This window comes from Schistocerca nitens, chromosome 2, assembly GCF_023898315.1.
Source record: "Schistocerca nitens isolate TAMUIC-IGC-003100 chromosome 2, iqSchNite1.1, whole genome shotgun sequence".
NCBI classification, from domain to species: Eukaryota; Metazoa; Arthropoda; class Insecta; order Orthoptera; family Acrididae; genus Schistocerca; species Schistocerca nitens.
Window position 1 is genome coordinate 191,216,541 of NC_064615.1, and position 19,598 is coordinate 191,236,138.

At 42.1% G+C, this 19,598-nt stretch overlaps 1 protein-coding gene across 1 annotated transcript in view; it reads right to left on the minus strand.

Annotated features, from left to right (window-relative positions):
- The window catches only part of LOC126235878 (uncharacterized), a 201,046-nt gene that overhangs the window by 116,956 nt on the left and 64,492 nt on the right, over nucleotides 1-19,598 (minus strand). Inside the window, exons 4-5 of the mRNA XM_049944788.1 lie at nucleotides 15,889-16,041; nucleotides 505-625 (exon numbers count right to left, since the gene is read on the minus strand). Of these exons, the coding sequence (XP_049800745.1) occupies nucleotides 505-625; nucleotides 15,889-16,041 (274 nt within the window). The remainder of the gene's footprint in view (nucleotides 1-504; nucleotides 626-15,888; nucleotides 16,042-19,598) is intronic.

Below are 19,598 nucleotides of genomic sequence, written 5' to 3' on the forward strand. Positions count from 1 at the left end.
TGTTCCTTCTTTTATTAAGCCAGAAAGAGGAATAAACCAAGAAAGGTCAGAACAGAGAGGTAGGACATTGAGAGCCGTCTATGGTGAGGTTAAAAGACTTTTCACAAATCCTCACAACAGGTATGTCTTGAAAGCTAGGATACTGTTTGTACTTTTGTAACTATCTGTCGGTAGTATTTTGTATTTCCCCCCTTAAGGTTGGAACAGAGTAAAAGTTGCAGCAAATAGAGTTAAAATGAAACACACTTGGTGAAGTGGTCAGTCACATATAAAAAAGTGTGATTGAGGGTTAAAAAGGAGATGAAAGAAAAGTAAAGGGACAATGTGGAGAAGAAGCTAAGGAATGGTGTGAGACAAAATAAAAGTAGAACCAAAGAAGAAAAGTAAAATATAAGTCAAACACAGAAATTCTGTAAGGAGATGTACAATGAAGTGAATTTAAAAAAAACTGTGACATTATCTACAAAAGGAGTGTAATTTATGAACAAAATGTCTCATTATTACCTTATTTGACAAACATCCCGACTCATAACATCAACTTGATATGTGCAATGCTGCTGGACTACAGTTGGGTTCACAAAATAGGAAAGTCTCTGATGGGTAGTTGTGTAGCAGCTCCTCTCAACTGGGGGCAGAAGAGACACAGTAGGGTTAAATCCACATACAATCATAATATGCATACAACTAGCAGCAAGACAAGATCAATACAAGCATATGATACTGCATTTAATTACTGAGCTAAAAACATTGAACAGTCAGAAAAACATTTTTTATCGACATTCACATTATTCTATACAACTGAAGAATTCTTAGAAACTAATCATCAAAATATATGTTTTATCTAAGTTACGAAGAAAATGTTTTGATATTATATAAGCTAGTTATTTACTGTGACTCTTTTCTTATGTGTGTATTTAATTACTGTATAAAACATTGTTTTACATAATGCTGAAGAAAAGGTCTTTAGTTCCTTTTCTCCCCTTTCTGTAACTATTTGAATATAGTACTGAAACTAAAACCCTCTGTAAACTTTGACGAAGCCAATTGTATGAAAAATACTGAAAGGCTAATAAAAATATTCTATTCTATTTTATTCTATTCATGAGATGTAATGAGGCTCTCAAAAACATGACCTCAAGGGCAAACAGATGTTCAGCCCCACAAAACATGATAGGCATTGAAGTCTCTCAGTAGAAGAAATGGTTGGTGGAGCTGTTCAATAAGATCTCTGAGAGCCTTAGAGTCTACCGTATTGCATCTTGCAGAGGTAAATACAGCGAGCAAACAGTGATCCTCTGACACACCTGAATTTCAACTGCTACTGCTTGCAGGTTTATTGCCAAGGGACGAGCAGAGGGATGGCGCACATTATTGACAAATGCAATGAACCCTTCCTTGATCCTTTTCCCAATGAGGTCTTCCTTATGGTAGAGCATATAGTCCGTAGTACAAAGGCATCAGTGCATTTCCTGCAAACACAAGCAAAGAGGTATTCCTGTGCTGGGAGTTTCAGTTCTTCACTCATGTCCTGAGACCACTAACGTTTCATTGTAGGATGGGAGCCACCTATCACAGGGGCAGCACTTTCATCCTGACTTTCTATTGGGGAGGGGAGCTCGCAATGGGTGGCAGCTCAGTCTTGGGGTGAGAAGATTGCTCCAGTCCAAAATCTAGGTCCATCATGTCTGAAAAATGTTCAAGAGAGACATCAGAAAGGATGACATTGACATCATTGGACTGTACACTTTCCATCTCCATCAGTGGGCAGTTCTTCATCTTTGCCTTTGATTTTTTGATCTGAGGAGGCTTCAGAGTCACAACTGTGGAAATGATAGCTGTACTGCTGGATGGTGGACAAGACTGGATCTTTGGAGGTGCAGGGAGTTCTGCAATGTCAGCAACCATAGTCTGAAGTTCTGGGGGGAGGGACAGGCTTTGAAGTTAACTGCAGTGGTACAAGTGCTTTGACAAATGCAAGTAGTAGTGCTCACACTAGCAGCCTCCATTTGTGTAGCAGCTTTGGATTTTTGGATTGGCTATTTGAGAATGGAAGCAAAGGAGGCAGTGAACATGGGCAGTTGCATAGCCTTATATATAACTTTGGTCTCACCATGCAGCATGCACTTTGCTGTTTTTATGTCCTGGATCTTCTGTTCTTCAAGAAAGAAACTGCAGTTCCTACTCTGGACAAGGTGATCCCTAGAGCAGATGAAATCCTTTGGAGGAGATGAAGAACCATTTCCATCATGGGTGGCTTTATCACATTTGCCACAAGTGGCTTCCCCCTTACAATCAGAAGTAGTGTGCTCAAAGTGCTGGCATTTAAAACAGCACATTAGGTTGGGGAAATAGGGCCACACGTGTAGGCAAAGGAAACCTGCCTTGACGTGTTCTGGAAGTTTGGTTCTGTTAAATGTAAATATAAAAGAGTCTGATTTGACAATATCACCATCCACCCTTTTTGTGATGTTTTGCACATCAACAGTGTCTTCCTGGGACCACTCAGCTTTCAAGCTTTCAGTTCTTCTTGGTAAATGTCAACTGGGTCCCTGCAAGTTGCAAAACCTCACCTAAAGGTGTTGTGCAATTCAGTTTCAATTGCATATTCTCCGAGGCATTGAGCTTTCTGGAGTTTCTTCACTTGCTGGGAACTATCTGTTTTGACAGACAGGATCCCATTTTGCAAACACTTGACAGATTTTAAGGTTCCACCTACACCCTCTAAGCCTTTTTGTGTGTGGAATTGTGAAACTTTATCGAAGATTCCCCCTTTCCGTTTAACTACTACAAACACATTCAGACACCAGCAGGCATTCTGTTACCATTAACTGAATCTGGAGAACTGATTACCCAAGCCCTCTTGGTAGAATGGATGTTGGTACCTACTAGTGGGAGGACGAAGAGAAAATTTTGGGGGTTCCATCTTGTTCCCACTAACAGCTAGAGAGAGAGAAGGCTACTTAGACCGAGTCCTGCATGCCTAGGTAAGCCTTGTACAACTGGAGTGCAGCAGAGTCCCCAAAAGTTGCCTGCTAATGACTGTTCCACCTCAACAGCCATGCATCCCACTAGCGTGCAACACACCTTGTGATTGAGCATGTTTTTATACAGGTTTTTACCATCCTTGCGATCCAGGTGGTCAAGCTGAGAAGCCCATTCACTGTGATACACAATATACCACTGCTGCACCCCACAGTGATTGCTGAAGCACACCCAGAGCTCACAGTGACAGGGGAATGGCAGCAATAACCAGCCCAAGTTCAGGAAGCTCCAGGTCACCAAGCCCATATCCAGCAAACAAATGATAAGCCCCTGAGGGCTTAACCATGGATGTGAAGGCAGTTATAACAATTATTCTTATGTTGACTTTGTATTTTAAAACAGAGATTGCAGCTTAGAAACCACTGCAATATAAATGCATACATATATCCTTTCCTTTACAGTGTATGTATATTTATAAATCTATGTAACACAAAGGCTTATGCTCCTTTAGCTATGTACACTGCTGGCCACCGTAAATGCAACACCAAGAAAGACAAGAGGTAGCACAACAAAATTTATTTTGTAGATAACATGTTGACCAAGTATCAAATGATTACGTTTACAGACGTCTGTGACATGTGGTTCCTGCCAGAATCAGTAGCCAGAGTAGCCGCCATTGTTGGAGATCACCGCTGCCACACGTCTCGGCATTGAGTCAAAGAGACGTTGGATGTGTTCCTGGGGTACAGCAGCCCAAGCAGCTTCCACACGTTGCCAAAGATCATCTGGTGTGGCAGCTGTGGATGTAATCTGGGTCACTCGTTGAACAACCATGGACCACATGTTTTCTATCGGCGAAAGATCCGGAGAGCGAGCCGGGCAGGGAAGCAATTCAATCTGGTTATAGAGGAAGAACCTTTGGACAATGCGTGCCACGTGTGGTCGCGCATTATCCTGTTGAAATATGGCTGTGGCCGAGCCCTGAAGGTAAGGAAGGACAACTGGCTCCAGCACCTCGGATATGTAGCGCCGGCTATTTAAAGTACCGGCAATGCGTACTAGAGGCGTGCGAGAGTAATATCCAATACCGCCCCATACCATAATACCCGGTGCAAGACCAGTGTGGCGGTGCATAATGCAGCCTTCCAGCATCCTCTCTCCACGGTGCCTCCACACTCGAATCCGACCATCGTGGTGCTGCAGACAGAAGCGTGCCTCGTCAGTAAAGACAATGTCATTCCATTCTGCCGTCCCCATCCGTCTGTCATCACACCATTGGCGACGGAGACGTCTGTGGTTCTGCGTCAATGGTAGATGAAGCAATGGACGTCTTGCGGACAGACCACTCTGCTGTAAACGGCGTCGAATGGTACGCGCAGACACTGGATGATGCGTTACAGACGCAATGTGCTGTGCTATGGTTCGGGATGTCACTGAGCGATCCGTCACTGCCATGCGCACAATTTGCCTATCAGCATGTGCAGTGGTGCACCGAGGTGAATGCGATCGACCACGTCGGTCCGTCGTACCCTCCTGCATCCAACGGTCACATATCCGCATTACAGTTGCTTGGTTTCGTCCAACATGACTAGCGATTTCTCTGTATGATAATCCACAATCTCGGTAAGCCACTATCCTTCCTCTGTCGAACTCGGATACTTGATCAAAAGATGTTCGCTGTTGTCTACGAGGCATAACTGATCGTCTTGTGAAACAACCACAAGGTAAACACACGTGCCGAACGTACACTTGTCGAAATCGCCAAGCCTTAAATGGCGCTGTGAGGTGGCACCACAGGCGCGCGTGATGTGCGTCTGCGCTGAAATTCTAATCAGTTGCATATCTCATCGCTGCAAACTCATGGTGTAAATTTCACTTGATTCGGATGCTTCCTTCAGGGTGTCGCATTTACGGTGACCAGCAGTGTATTATTGTTATAACTTGCAACCAATACCATGAACATGATTTTTTGGACAAATAAACAGATAAATAAAATATGGTCATTTATGTTGTGATCTTCAGTCAGAAGACTGGTTTGATGCAGATCTCCACACTGCTTTATCCAGTGCAAGCCTCTTCGTACCTAAATAACTGCTGTAACCCACATCGATTTGAACCTGTTTATTGTACCCATATCTTGGTATCCCTCTACAATTTTTACCCCTCACACTTCCTTCCAGTACTAAACTGGTGATTCCTTGATGTCTCAGAATATGTTTCATCAATTGATTCCTTCCTTTAATCAAGTTGTGGCATAAATTTCTTTTCTCCCTAGTTCTATTCAGTACCTCCACATTAGTTATTTGATCTACCCATCCCATCTTCAACATTCTTCTGTAGCACTGTATTTTAAAAACTTCTATTCTCTTCTTGTCTGAACTGCTTACAGTCAGCATTTCACTTCCATACAAGCCTATGCTCCAGCAAATGCCTTCAGAAAAAGGCTCCCAATACTCAAATTTATATCTGGCATTAACAAATTTATCTTCTTCCATGAAACCTGAGATTATCTGGGAGGTTACTGTGATTCACACAGTCAAATGCCTTAGATATATCACACAAAATAGTAACTGGTGCTATTTTGTTATTTAATGCTATAAAATTTGGTGAATGAATGTACAAATGATATTCCCAGTTGAGCAAGTCTTCTGAACACCAACTTCTGATTTACTAATGATAGAATTGTTGCTGGGGGTAGGATACTATTCTACAACAGCCTACACTGATCAGACAGAACTTTACAACCACCTGCCTAACAGCCAGTATCTCCACCTTCAGCACATATAAGAGTGGTGACATGTGATGTCATGTAGGAGTAAGGTTTGGTAAGTTGCTGGAGGGAGTTGGAACTGCATCTGCACACACAAATCATCTAACTCCCATAAATTCCAGAGAGGGGAGCAATGAGCTCTGACGCCACATACAATCACATCCCAGATGTGTCTGATCGGGTTCAGATCAGTCGCGTTTGGTGTGTGTCGGGGAGGGGGGAGTGGGAGTGAGGGGGCAGCTTATCTATTGGAACTCAATACTGTGTTTCTCGAAGCACTCCTTCACATTCCTGGCCTTGTGACATGGCGCATTATTTTGTTGAAAAATGCGACTACCATTTGGAAACGTGATCACCGTGAAGGAGTGTATATGGTCTGCAACCAGTGTACGATACTATTTGGCTGTCATGGTGCCTTGCATGAGCTCCACTGGACCCAAGAATGCAACGTGAGTATTCCCCATAGCATAATGGAGCCGCTACCAACTTCCCTCCGTCACGCAGTACAGGTGTCAAGGAGCTGTTCCCCTGGAAGACAACAGATTCATGCCCTCCCATCAGCATGATGGAGAGGTATCAGGATTCATCAGATCATGCAGCACACTGCTACTGTGCCAACATCCAGTGCTGATGGTCGCATGTTCATTTCAGTTGTAGTTGGCGATGTTGTGATGTTAACAGAGGCACATGCATGGGTCGTCTGCTGCGGGGGCCCACTGTTAAGAGTATTTGGTACACCGTGTGTTCAGACAACTTGTACCTGGCCAGCATTAAAGTCTGATGTTAGTTCTGCCACAGTTTGCCATCTCTCCCATTTTACCAGTCTGCCCAGCCTATGATGTCTGACACCTGTAACAAGGGGTGGCCATCCAACGCCATGACCTCTACATGTGGTTTCGCCTTGGTTTCACCATAACAGCGCTCCTCGAACACCCAACTAGTCATTCTGTTTCTGAAATGCTCATGCCAAGCCTCCAAGTCATCACAATCTGCCTTCGGTCACACCCAGATAAGTCACATGCCTTCCCCATTCTACACTTGAACAGCACACTAACTGATACTACATGCACCGTGGGTGTGTCTGACTAGCAGTCATTCCTACCCAATGACACTGCTATCGCCTGGGCAGGTGTATATCAATAGTATGTTGGTGGTTGTAATGTTCTGGCTGATCAGAGTATATCACCCTTATCAAATGTTTTGGAAAATGTTGGCAATAGTGAAACAGGTTGGTAGTCATCAACATCTCTCCTCACCTTTCTTATGGTGGGATTTAACAATGACATATTTAAATTTCTTGGGAAAAATGCTTTGAGTTATACATCACATGTTAAAGAAAAGCAAGTAAGCATGCTTATTATGTGGAAACAAGTTTTTAGTACTCCATGATCCATTTTTCTTTTTTTTACACAGCTGTTTAATGTCCACTCTGAATAGTTTATGAGGCAACCTGTTAATAAATAATGATATGAATTTATGATGGAATAGATTAAATTCTATCTGAATGTTTTGTTCATTACAAATTTCATTTCAGGATATTTCTTGAAGACCATTCTTAAAAATTTCTCTCCTGTTGTCATTAATTATTCTAACTAATTTCCACCTATGAAAATCTATACTTCAAAATGCTATCTTGCTTGTTTTAACTAACTGTGCATCATGATCAAGAGATCATTTGTTCCTGGGTATACAGTTATTTTCTTGTTCTGAACTTCACTGAAGAAAACATTGTCAGTCAGAGCTTTACTGTCTTTATAAAACAATGTTGGAAAGCTAATCACTGAGAGAGAATTGTAGAAGCCAAACAAGGTTTCCATATTGGTTTTTCTATCAGTACCCTTTAGAAAATCTACTTTAAAATCACCACAGAATAATAACTGTTTATTGTTTTCCAACAGATAGTACATAAGGTATCCATATACTTTACAAACAGTTCCAAACTTGCCACTGGTGATCTACATACAATTACAATTACAAGCCAACTATTTTCTGTACTGATTCACAAACACATACTTTTATGCCCCAATCTCTACAAAATCTACTTGTTTTAGTATCTGAATTTTCGTTTAGTCTTTATATACATAGCAACTCCACCTCCTCCCATATTAGCTCTACTTAAGTAAGATGTTACAGTGTAACCCTTTATGCTGAACTTCTCTAATTCACACTGAAAGATACAGTAAGAAGACTGCTAATAATAGTAGTATAATTAAGTCAATGAAAACTGAGAACATTGGAGTTACAAATGAAGTAAAAATTGCTAGTTCACTCAATAAACGCACAATTTAAAGCATGAAAGAAATCATCAGGCATCTAAGCATTCTAAAATACTTTAATAACTATCCTATTTAATGTTCCTGGAACCAGTGACAAAACATGAACTCATAAAAGAACATTCAGAAACAAAAACCCAAGCAGTGTGTAGAAGATATGAAATCAACTAATGAGCCATGTGAGTGAAGATATAACTGAATCATTGTTGGATACAACAAACTGCTCATTCAGAAAGGAATATTCCAGAGAAATTAAAAGTAGTCTAAATATACTATAAAGGTGATAAGAATGATCCAAAGAAATATAGACCACTATTTTAACATATGGTTTCTCAAACATAATAGAGACACTTATGCACAGCAGATTGATTAATTTCACAGATAAACACAATATTGTGATTCTGGTAGAGCACAGTTTCCAAACAGAGAAATCTACAGGATCAGCTACATCTAGGCTACCAGAACCTATCAAACAATGGAAACTCCAGGTAGGAATGTCAACAGTGTAAGAAAAGACCGATTGCTACTTACCATAAAGACGACACATTAAGTTGCAGACAGGCATAATTAAAAAGACACTTACACAAAGCATTTGGCCACAGCCTTTGTCAGAAAAAGAGAACCACATACCGTTTATTCCGACAAGCGAGCACACCTCATGCACACATGACCGCCAACTCTGGCAACTTGGGTCAGACTGCAGCTATCAATTGGGATGGAAGCAGCAATCTGGAGGGGGCAGGGATCAGACAGCAGTGCACAGGGGAAGGGGGGGGGGTGAGGTGCAGGGACTAGAATGCCAACAGGCACAGCATCAGGACATTGTGGGGCAGGGAGATTGGGAAAACGGGGCAAAGAAGGAGAGGAGCAGGGAAAGATGAACATGTGGGCTGGCAGAGGGTGACAAGCAAAGAGAGTGTTGTGAGATGAGAACAGGGAGGAGGTGATAGGACAGAGGGATTGGAAACTGTTGGGTAGAGGGTATGGGGACAGTATGTAATGATATCTTGAAGCTGGGATAGTTACAGAAGTGGAGAATGTATTGTAAGGGTAACTTTCATCACATTTCAGCAAAGTGTGTGGTGGAGGATCCAGATGGCTTGGGTATTGAAGTAGTCATTGAAATCAAGCAGGTTATTTTCAGCTGCATGTTGTGCAGCGGTGTGATCCACTTTGCTCTTGACCACATTTTGGCAGAGGTCATTGATTCTGGTGGATAGCTAGTTGGTAGTCATATCAATATAAAAAGCTGAGCAGTGACTGCAACACAACTGGTACATGACATGGCTGCTTTCACAGGTGTCCCAGCCTCTAATGGAGTAGGATAAGACTGTGGGGGGCTGGAGTAGGAAGTGCTGGGTGAGTGAATTGTGCAGGTCTTGCATCTGGGTCTTCCATGGGGACATGATCCCTAAGAGAATCAGATGGAATTGGGAGTGGCACAGGGATGGACAAAGATGTTGCAGGGATTGGGTGGGCAATGGAACATTGCTTTACAAGGTGTGGGAAGGGACTCGGATAGGATGTCTCTCATTTCAGCACCTGACAATGGGTAATCGAAGACCCGGCAAAGGATGTGGTTCAGTTGTTCCAGTCCAGAGTGGTATCGGATGACGAAGGAGGCACTCCTTTGTGACTGTTTCTAGGGGGTGGTGGGAGGATTGGGAGTGTGAGGGGAAACGGTATGTGGCCAGGCTGCATGAAAGGGATTTTTTGGTATGAAAGGGATAACAGCTGTTGGAATGCAGGTGTGGTTGGTGGATTTAATGAGGACAGAGGTTCAAATGAAGGTATTGAAAGGAGAAGGTCAACGTATAGGAAGCAGGCCCACTGGGTTGAGGAGGACTAGGTGAAGGAGATGGGAGAAATGGTGTTGAGGTTTATTGCATAACTTAGTTTTTTGAAAAGAGAGGAAAAATGTTCTGTTAATTTGGAATGAAAATGTTTGATTAAAGAAAATCTCTTTTATGTTCATTAAAACCCATGGCTATATTTTCTCAGGGTGCTGTGGCCAAAAATATCATGCGTATTCCAATATGAAGACATCTGTCTTACTCATGATGGATAAAAAAATTATCTTTCTTTAATGTTAGGCAATAAGCAAATTTAATATAATATTCAAACAATTATTTTTCTCTGTGAGGCTTGATGCTCCAGTATAGCTGCCTAAGTGCGATGGCAGCATACACAATTAAAATAATTCCTTTCAATAAAACTGTACCTCTGGCCTAAGAATGAAATGGAAATTATTATGAGACGCCGATTTACATATACAGATGTGCAGATGGATATGTATGTGTGTGTTAGTGTATACCCGTCCTTTTTTCCCCCTAAGGTAAGTCTTTCCGCTCCCGGGATTGGAATGACTCCTTACCCTCTCCCTTAAAACCCACATCCTTTCATCTTTCCCTCTCCTTCCCTCTTTCCTGATGAAGCAACCATGGGTTGCAAAAGCTTGATATTTGTGTGTGTGTTTGTGTGTTTTTTATTGTGTCTATCTACTAGCACTTTCCCATTTGGTAAGTCACAGCATCGTTTTTAAATATATTTTCCCCATGTGGAAAGTCAGAAATTCTAAATACACTACATGTAGTAGAAGTAATTCTTTGCAGACTGTAATCTAAATGCAACATCAGAACCAACCAGGCACAGAAGAGAAAGAAGAAGAAGACAAGAGAAGACAATGAAATCTTTTCTTATATACTATGATACAGAGATAATAGTAATTACAATTCTCTGAGCACATTTAGTGGCTCCATTGTAGTCACATATCGATACAGTGATTTACATTACTGATTTCAAGAAGCGATGCTATAGGTTGTGAAGGGATGAAGATAGGGTGTCTTGGCTCTGAACCAGGATCAAGACGATATCACCAATGAACCGGAGCTCAGACTAGGGGTTTGGCATTTTGCAAGGCTAGGAAGGTCTCCTCTAGATGGCCCACAAACAGATTGGCTTAGGAAGTGTCATGTGGGTGCCCATGGCTGTACCGCAGACTTGTTCATATACCTCCCCCTCAAAGGAGAAGTAGTTGTGGGTTAGGATAATGTTAGTAATGTGTATGAAGAATGAGGTAGTGGGTTTGGAGTTTGAATGATGTTGGGAAACATAGTGCTCTATAGCAGTAAGACCATGGGCATGAGGGATATTGTATAGAGAGATGGTGTCAACAGTGATGAGTTGGGATGCAGGAGGTAAAAGAGTGGGGATGGTGCAGAGTTGGTGAAGGATGTGGTTGGTATCTTTAATGTGGGAGGATTATTTACAGGCAACTGGTTGGAGGTGTTGGTCAGTGAGGGCTGAAATTCTTTCAATGGAAGCACAATAACCAGCCACTATTGGGCATGCAGGATTGTTGGGTTTGTGGGTTATGGGGAGCATGTAAAAGGAGGGTGGGCAAGGTGTCATAGGACTGAGGAGGGAAATGTGTTAAGGGAAGAAGGTCTGGGAAGGGCCTAAGGCTTTAAGCAGGGATTGGAGGCTGTATTGGACTTCTAGGATGGGATGACTTTTGCAGATAATAAGGGTGGAGGAGTCAGATAATTGGCAGAACACTTCCACCAGGAAGTCACTGCAATTTATAACAACAGTGGTGGAACCTTTGTCTGCTGGTACAAACAGTTGCCTCTAGGATAACAAAATCTATTATAGATGCTTTAGACAAGAGAAACTTGCCAACTGCTCTGTTTCTGAATTTGCCTTAATTTTCACACTATCATCCATACTTGTCCAATAGAAAAACTTCAAAGCTATGATGGCACACATGACATGCAGTGCAATGGATAAAATTGTATAGTGGAAACAGAAAGCAGTATTTGACTACAGAGACTGATTGCAGATTTGAAGTCATATCCATTAACCATGCAGTACCTCAGAGATCTGTGTTTAGTCCACTATTGTTCAACCTCTTAATGAACGACAAGAAAATCAGTGAGTAGGAGTAAAAAGTACTACACACTGATGACATGCCATTGGTAAATCTGGATAAAAATCAGGTGAATATCAATGTCTACATCTACATCTACATCTATATCCATAATCTGTAAACTACTGTGAAGTGCCTGGCAGAGAGTATGCCCCATTGGTACCAGCTATTAGGGCTTTCTCCCATTCCATTCACATATGGAGTGTGGGTAGAATGACTGTTTGAATTCCTCTATGTGTGTTGTAATTAATCTGATCTTGTCCTATGATCCTTATGGGAGCAGTGATATATTGGGAGCTGTAGTATATTCCTATAGTTATCATTTAAACCTGGTTTTGAAACTTTGTAAGTAGACTTTCTCAGCATAGTTTAGGTCTGTCTTCACTGGTTGAAAAAAGCACATTTACTTCAATAGCTAATTTGATGAAGTGGCTCATACAGAATGACTTACATAAATCTAAAGAAAAAAAATATGCATGGTGTTCACTAAGAAACAAAAGGAATACCACATACGTATGCAGGGGGGTCAGAAACCGTCTGAAAAGCTTGTAAGGGTGTTGGGGTGTTGCAGAGTAGGTTGTGCTGAAAAATAATGGAGAAGAACAAAATTGGATGTGTTGCAACATTTGTGAGTTAATTAGCAATGAAGTTAGCCGAGCAGGCCATTGCACATGCAAATTCAACTGGTCCACCATACACAATTAGTGACAGTCATCCTTGTAACAAAGACGAAAGTGGAAGAGACTGCTCATCCTTTGGATCAGATTCAATCCTCACTACCATCCCAGGCCCAATTTTTGTATCTCTGTCTTCTTCAGTTTCAGGAAACCGAACTGAAGAACACATTTGGTGACATCATCTCTGGTGGGCTGCCTGAATCTGTGCACACAACAGACTGATTGGCTAACTTCAATGTTAATTAATTTGGAAGCAGCACAATATATCAGATTTTTCTCTTAACAATATTTCTCACCACAACTTACAATGCACAAGATTTTCATTCTGTTTCTGATCACACTGTATTTATAAATGGAACAACAATAAAAGAAGTTACATGTGTAAAATTGTTTGGGAAATTATACACAGTCCAGTCACATTAATGCGGCCACCTGTCAGAAGCCTGAATAACCACCTTTTGGAGTGTGGGTGTGCAGGAAAGACAGTCAATGAGGTACTGAAAGGTACTGACAGGGATGTGGAACCATACCAACTCCAGTGCCATGACCAAGAGAGTACAGTAAACTCATCCCACTGCTCTTTGAATAACACATGTAGACTGCAAGTTGTGTGACATTTTGCATTGTTCTGCTGGTTGTTGCCATTGAGCCAAGGAAAAACAAACTGCATGTAGGGATAGATGTGGTCCCAAGGATAGATGCCTACTTGTGTTGATCCATTGTGCCTTTCAGAATGATGAGGCCACACAGTGAATGCCATGAATACACTCCACAGGCCATAACACTCCCTCCTCCTGGCTGTACCTGGTAAACAATTGTTGCAGGACCTTACACACACACAGCCACCTGTCCAGTGGACCATAAAACATGATTCATCTGGGAAGGCCACCTGTCACCTCTCAGTGGACATCCAGTTGCAGTATTAGTGTGCAAATTCCAGCCTTTGTCACCAATGAACAGGCGCTGTTGTGGAGCCTCATAAACAGCAATGTTCACTGAACGACCATAGAGAGGCAATAATGGTAGCTCTTGGTTCATATGGGTGGCCAGTTACTCAACAACTGCACATCTACTCCCCTGCACACAGCTCTGCAGGTATTGTTCATCCCTGTCATCTATGGCTCATTATGCACCACAGTTGTCTCAGTGCCAGTTTTGGATATCATGCTCAGTATACTGTAACTATGGTGCCACATGAAGAGTTTTCAAACAAATCTGTTTCAAAAATGCTTTTACACTTGGCCCAAAAGCCAATGATAATGCACTTTTCGATGTCAGATAAATCACTTCACTTCTTCAATATGACAATGACTGCACTGTTTCTCTCCCCCCCCCCCCCCCTTTCCCCCACCTACCCCAGGAAAAACACTTTAAGTACCCTTCACCCTTCAATGGTAGTGCTTCCACCTGTCATCTGTGAGTGATTATTGAACATTGATGTTGAATATAGATGGTGGTCATATTAATGTGACTGGATCAGGTATTAGCAAATAATCTCAAACAGAGATAATGTATGTAAAATGTAAATTAAATACTGTATTATTTATTATGATGCTTCTTGCACCTTATGCCAATAAAAAACTTCTGTGTACAGTACTATAGTACCAATAACACAAAAGAAATTTTTGTCCTGCACAAAAGGCTATTAGCACCTTCTGAATAAAAACAACGTGACTCCCATAGAACTACAAACATTGATGATTCCATTTCTGCACATATATAGAACAGTTTTTTTAATAAAAGAGGACACATCACTAGAAGAAAACATACATTTTCAACACAGAGACTGAGAGTTGTTGAGAAAGACTCTCGATACTCTGGTGCTCAACTAGTAAAGTGCTTGCCAAATGGTTTGTGGGATGGTATGAGTAAAACAACATTCCAAAAACTGTTTAAGAATTATTTAGTACAAAAAAATTATTGTGAGATAGAAGTATTGATAATTTCTGTCCAAACACTGGGATTGAGTTATTCTTAATGACTCCTTGATGCAATACTTTTTTCAATGATCTGAACCTCATTGGTCACGATATTTTATTCTCCACTCAGGGACTGGAAGTTGTGTTGTCTTCATCATCATTTCATCCTCATCGACATGCAAGTCGCCAAAGCGGCATCAGCTAAAAAGACTTGCACCAGGCGACTAGTGTACCTGACGGGAGGCCTTAGCCACACGAAATTTCATTTCATTCTTAACATTTCATATTAAACCTAAGTCACTGAACATAGCTGTGTCTAAAAACAATATTGTCAGTGGCTTTCGCACAATGTATTTCAATGGGAATTGTTCTGCAGCAAACAACTGAAAGCCGGATATCAACAATTCTGTGTTCTCAATAACTATTATCTGAGAGGTAATCAATGGTAAAGGCTACACAAATGATGATACTACACTTAATTTGCTTAATCTTATTAAAAATGTCTCTAGCTGTTTTATGAAGCTTAAGATATTTCCTGTTAATAACCTGTAAACTATAAGTACGATTAGCAATAAATGAATTGCTGTTACCAAACTACATTTACTTTCATGTGTAGTACTTTCTATTATTGTACATGTTTTTGTGCTATCTGGTTTACAAACACATTCTCTGTACAGCAGATCTTATTTTATTGCTTCACTGAAAATTGTGCATAAAAAGTCCTAATTATCTTCAGGGGAAAAAATGTTGTAAATATCCCAGTTAACAATTATACAATAGATAAATAAAATAAATCTGTTTTAGGTGAGTCAAATAAAGGCGATTTACAATGAAGGCTTTCACAGCTGGTATTTGTGTGATTGTTGATTTTTGTTTTATGGATCTAAGGCTCTGATCAAAAGCATATTTGTCTGGCTAACACTTTGTTTTCCAATGCTGGTGCCACTATTACAGGTTATAATCTCAAACAAGCTCAGCGACCCAAACTGTTTATAAGTGGCCACGTGATGGATGGTCAGTTCATTTCAGATTATGACTGCTTTCTGAGTTTTTATACACTCTGGTAATGTCTCTAGAGATGGAACATTAGACAGAGAAATACACCTTGGACCATGGGCTAATGCTCGTAATACAAGAATTGCAAAGTAAAGGTGATCTAACCTCTTTCTCTATTTTACTTTCTTCAGTTGTAAGTTGATTAAAATAACATTGAAACTTTACTTTCACATACTCTTTAGCTAATTGTCTTTCAAATATACTGTTTTACAGAACCTTTTGGACTTAAAACTAATCTAACATTTCAATCATCTAAGCAGATGTTATAGAAAAAAGCACTCACAGAGACAGCAGGCTCCCAGTACACCACATGGTCCCATGCTGGTGCCTCCAGCCAGATAACACTGCTTACGGTCAAGGCAAGTACCTTGTAGTTGCTGTCCATTAGAAGTTCCAGAGCAAACAGTGTTCCAGTACCTTGTGATTGGTAGCACAACTGAAATAAAATTTTAACTCTGAATGTCTGATTCTGTGTACTTCCTTTCCTTCTGCAGTTCATCAAGTACACAATTTTTAATCAAATTTATGACAAAATCAATATTAACTAACTGGTGGAATATTCACTAAGTACATTACAATTATATATACACAAAGCTATATATTTGTAATGAAAATCCTACGCAATTGTCAATTCATGTTGGCATTAATCTGGTGGAAATTGGTGACATTCAGCACAAGACAGCCAATGTTTATAGCTCAAAACTGCAGGTAATGTAGGGTCAATTCAGGGAGAGCGCTTGACCCAAAAGAAGCAGCCAATTGGGCAATTTTTGTGACTAAAAATAAGGAATTTAAAAAATCCACAGAGAAATGCTGCCTGTCACATCAAATTGTTTATATTTATTTCATAATTTGTCTGAACAGACAAATGTCAGACTGGCTGGAGAACTGAGACTGATGCAGAAGTATATGTGCAGTGGCTCTGGCTTGAAGAATTAATCCAAGTACATAGACTGCTAAGTGCAGATAATATCGCCAATGAAATTGGTTTCTGAGATTTCAGTTGGGATGCAACCCAAGGAAACACATACATTTCTGTAAGACTTGGAATATTTCGTTACAGATGTCCACATTACAATAAGTCGTAGAGCCAACTGAACAAACAAAACAGCGTGGGCTGTTAAATTACCGTAGTCAAAGAACTTGTGATGGTGGAGATGTGTCATTTGTACTTGTAGACGCCACACAGCCCCTCCCCCCTCCCCCTCCACAGTGTGGAACACGGTTTGAGTGCAGTGAAAGGGGGCTATGTCTGGTAGTGAAGGCAGGGAGGGAGACAGCAGTGATACTATGGAGATGTCCTTCTCCAGAGGGTGTTGCAGCGAGGTCCACACTGGGAGGTCAATGTGAAACTCCTGTAGGTGGTGTGGGCAGACGAGGCTTCAGCCTGCACGTGAGGATGGAGCAGTGTGGGGAGGGACCACGTCCCCCACGTGATCGGCTGGCAGCATTCAAACTGTAACTCTCCACAGTGGGGTTACCACAGCTCAGAGGAGCGTGCGGTCAACACCACGCGGGAGCAGGTGGGAGGTGGCGATCATCTGATGAGCCAGGTCCCTGGTCAGGTGGGAGGAGTTGTCTTGCAGCAGGATGAAGATGTGGTTGTCATCAATGAGGATGGTGATGTCCTCCACATGTTTGGGTAGGACATCAGTTTGCAGAACCACTAGAGGGGGTAGGGAGGAGGAGGTAGAGAGAGAGGGCAAGAACCCAAGGAAGGGTGGTGATGGTGACGCAGATGCATGTTCAGGTGAGGGTTGCGGCAGCAGCTCTGAGGGGCCATAGCTTGAGCATGAGTGCTCAGTGCTGGGAGGCTGCATAACGTCATTAGGGCTGAAAAACGCTGGGTCAAGGTGTGCTGGTTTCATGAGGTGAAGAGAAACAGTAAATGGCTAACCTTTAACCCAGATGTACATGTTTGTAAAATGTGTTCGGATCTGCCTTATGAAGTCTGAAAAGGGGGTGGGTTCGTCATGGCAGGTAGGTTGTTACAGCTCCCCAAGGAGGACAGGGTTTTCACCATAGACAAACGAGTGATGCCACCATTCTACAAGTCCATTTGCTTGGGAGTGTTATGCTGTCTTGCATCATTTGTTGATACCAAACATCTGGCAGAGTTGGGTGAAGAGTGCTGAATTAAACTGCCAGCCCTGGTCAGTGGTGATGGTAGCGAGGCAGCCGAAGCAATAAATCCAGGAAGAAACAAAAGCCTTAGCCACAGTTTCGTTGGTTACATTGGTGAGTAGTACAGCCTCGACCCACCGAGATAACTGACTGATGCAAGAAAGAACATAACGGAAGCCCTCTGAGGGGACAAGGGGGCCGATGAGGTCCAGGTGTACGTGGCGAAAGCGGCCAGAAGGAATGTCGAATTTGCAGAGAGGTGGAACAGTGTACCTGGTGACTTTGTTGCACTGGCAGGTGATGCACTTCAGGGCCCAGGTCTCACAATTGCAATTCATGTCTCGCCACACGGATCATTTGGACATGAGGCATGTCGATGACTTAATTCCGGGCTGTGCTAGAGAATGTAGTGTGTCAAACACTGAACAGTGGAGGGGGGTGGGGATGAGGGGTCAGAGGGTGCTGGTGGAGGAGTCGCACCAAACTTCCCCTCAGATGTCGGTGAAGTTTGCTTTGGTGAAAAAAAATGGCTATGAGCACTATGGGACTTAACATCTGAGGTCATCAATCCCCTAGAACTCAGAACTACTTAAATCTAACTAACCTAAGGACATCACACACATCCATGTCCAAGCAAGATTCGAACCTGCGACTGTAGCAGGTTCTGTAGGGACACAAGGTCGGAAAGGTCGATGACCATTGAGATTGTGCTAATGTGGGAAAGGATATCTGCAATGATGTTGTTGGCGCCTTTGAAATGAGGGACATCATTAGAGAACTGAGAAATGAAATTGAAATGCCAAAAGTGACAGGGGGGGGGGGGAGGTGGAAGGTCTTGGAGGGGGGTTGCTTATGGGATCTGCTACTCATTTATAGTTGGCCAGGATGTACAAAGGTCATCCCTCAACATTGGGGCAGAAGTATTTCACCACCTCATAAACTGCTAAATAATCATGGTTGAAGGCTGAGTATTTTTGTTGGGCACGTGAAAGTTTCTTCGAAAAGAACTGAAGTGGCATGACCACGTCAGTGTGGTATTGCTGTAGGACTGCGCCTACTATGGAGTCGCTGGCATTCATGGTGATGAAGAGTTCAGTATCTGAGATTGGATAATGAGGGTGATGGCTCGTGCAAGAGAGTCTTTCAGGGCCTAGAAGGCTGCACGCATACATTCCATCCACGGAATGGAGCACGTCCCTTAAGTTTGCTTGCCGGCAAGGGCATTAGTGAGGGTGGCCTGGGTCCTGGCTGCAGCAGGCAAATGACAACAGTAGTAGTTAATTGTTCCCAGAACCAACAGAACTCTTTGTATGTGGTGGGGAGTGGCATGGATAAGATTGATTGTACCTTCGATTTGGGGGGTGTATACCAGTAGCCAAGACTGTGTATCCCAAGAATTGGACAGATTGTTGGTGCAGTTGCAGTTTGTCAGTGTTGTTCTCGACTCCATTTGATGAGAGACTGTCCTTTTACTATCATGATGTGGCTTTTGTGATCTTACGTGGATTTGCTGAAGTGCAGGATATCATCAAGATATATGAAACAGAAGTCGAACTGGAGCAAGAGAGAGTCAATAAAGGGTTGCCATATCGGGGCACCATTTTTTCAACCCAAATGGCATGAAATGGTACTCGTACAACCCGACGGGGGTGATAGTCGTCATTTTCGGAATGTCTTTGCATGCGACTGGGATAAGCACATTTGCAATCCAGTACGCTGAAAATTGTAGCACTCGTGAGAAGGTGAGTGAAGTCAGAAATGTTTGGTACAGGATAATTGTACATTACAGTTCTAGCATTCAAGCATCTGTAATCACCACACAATCGAAAGGAGCTGTCCTGTTTAGGGCTGAGGTGTATGGGTGACGAC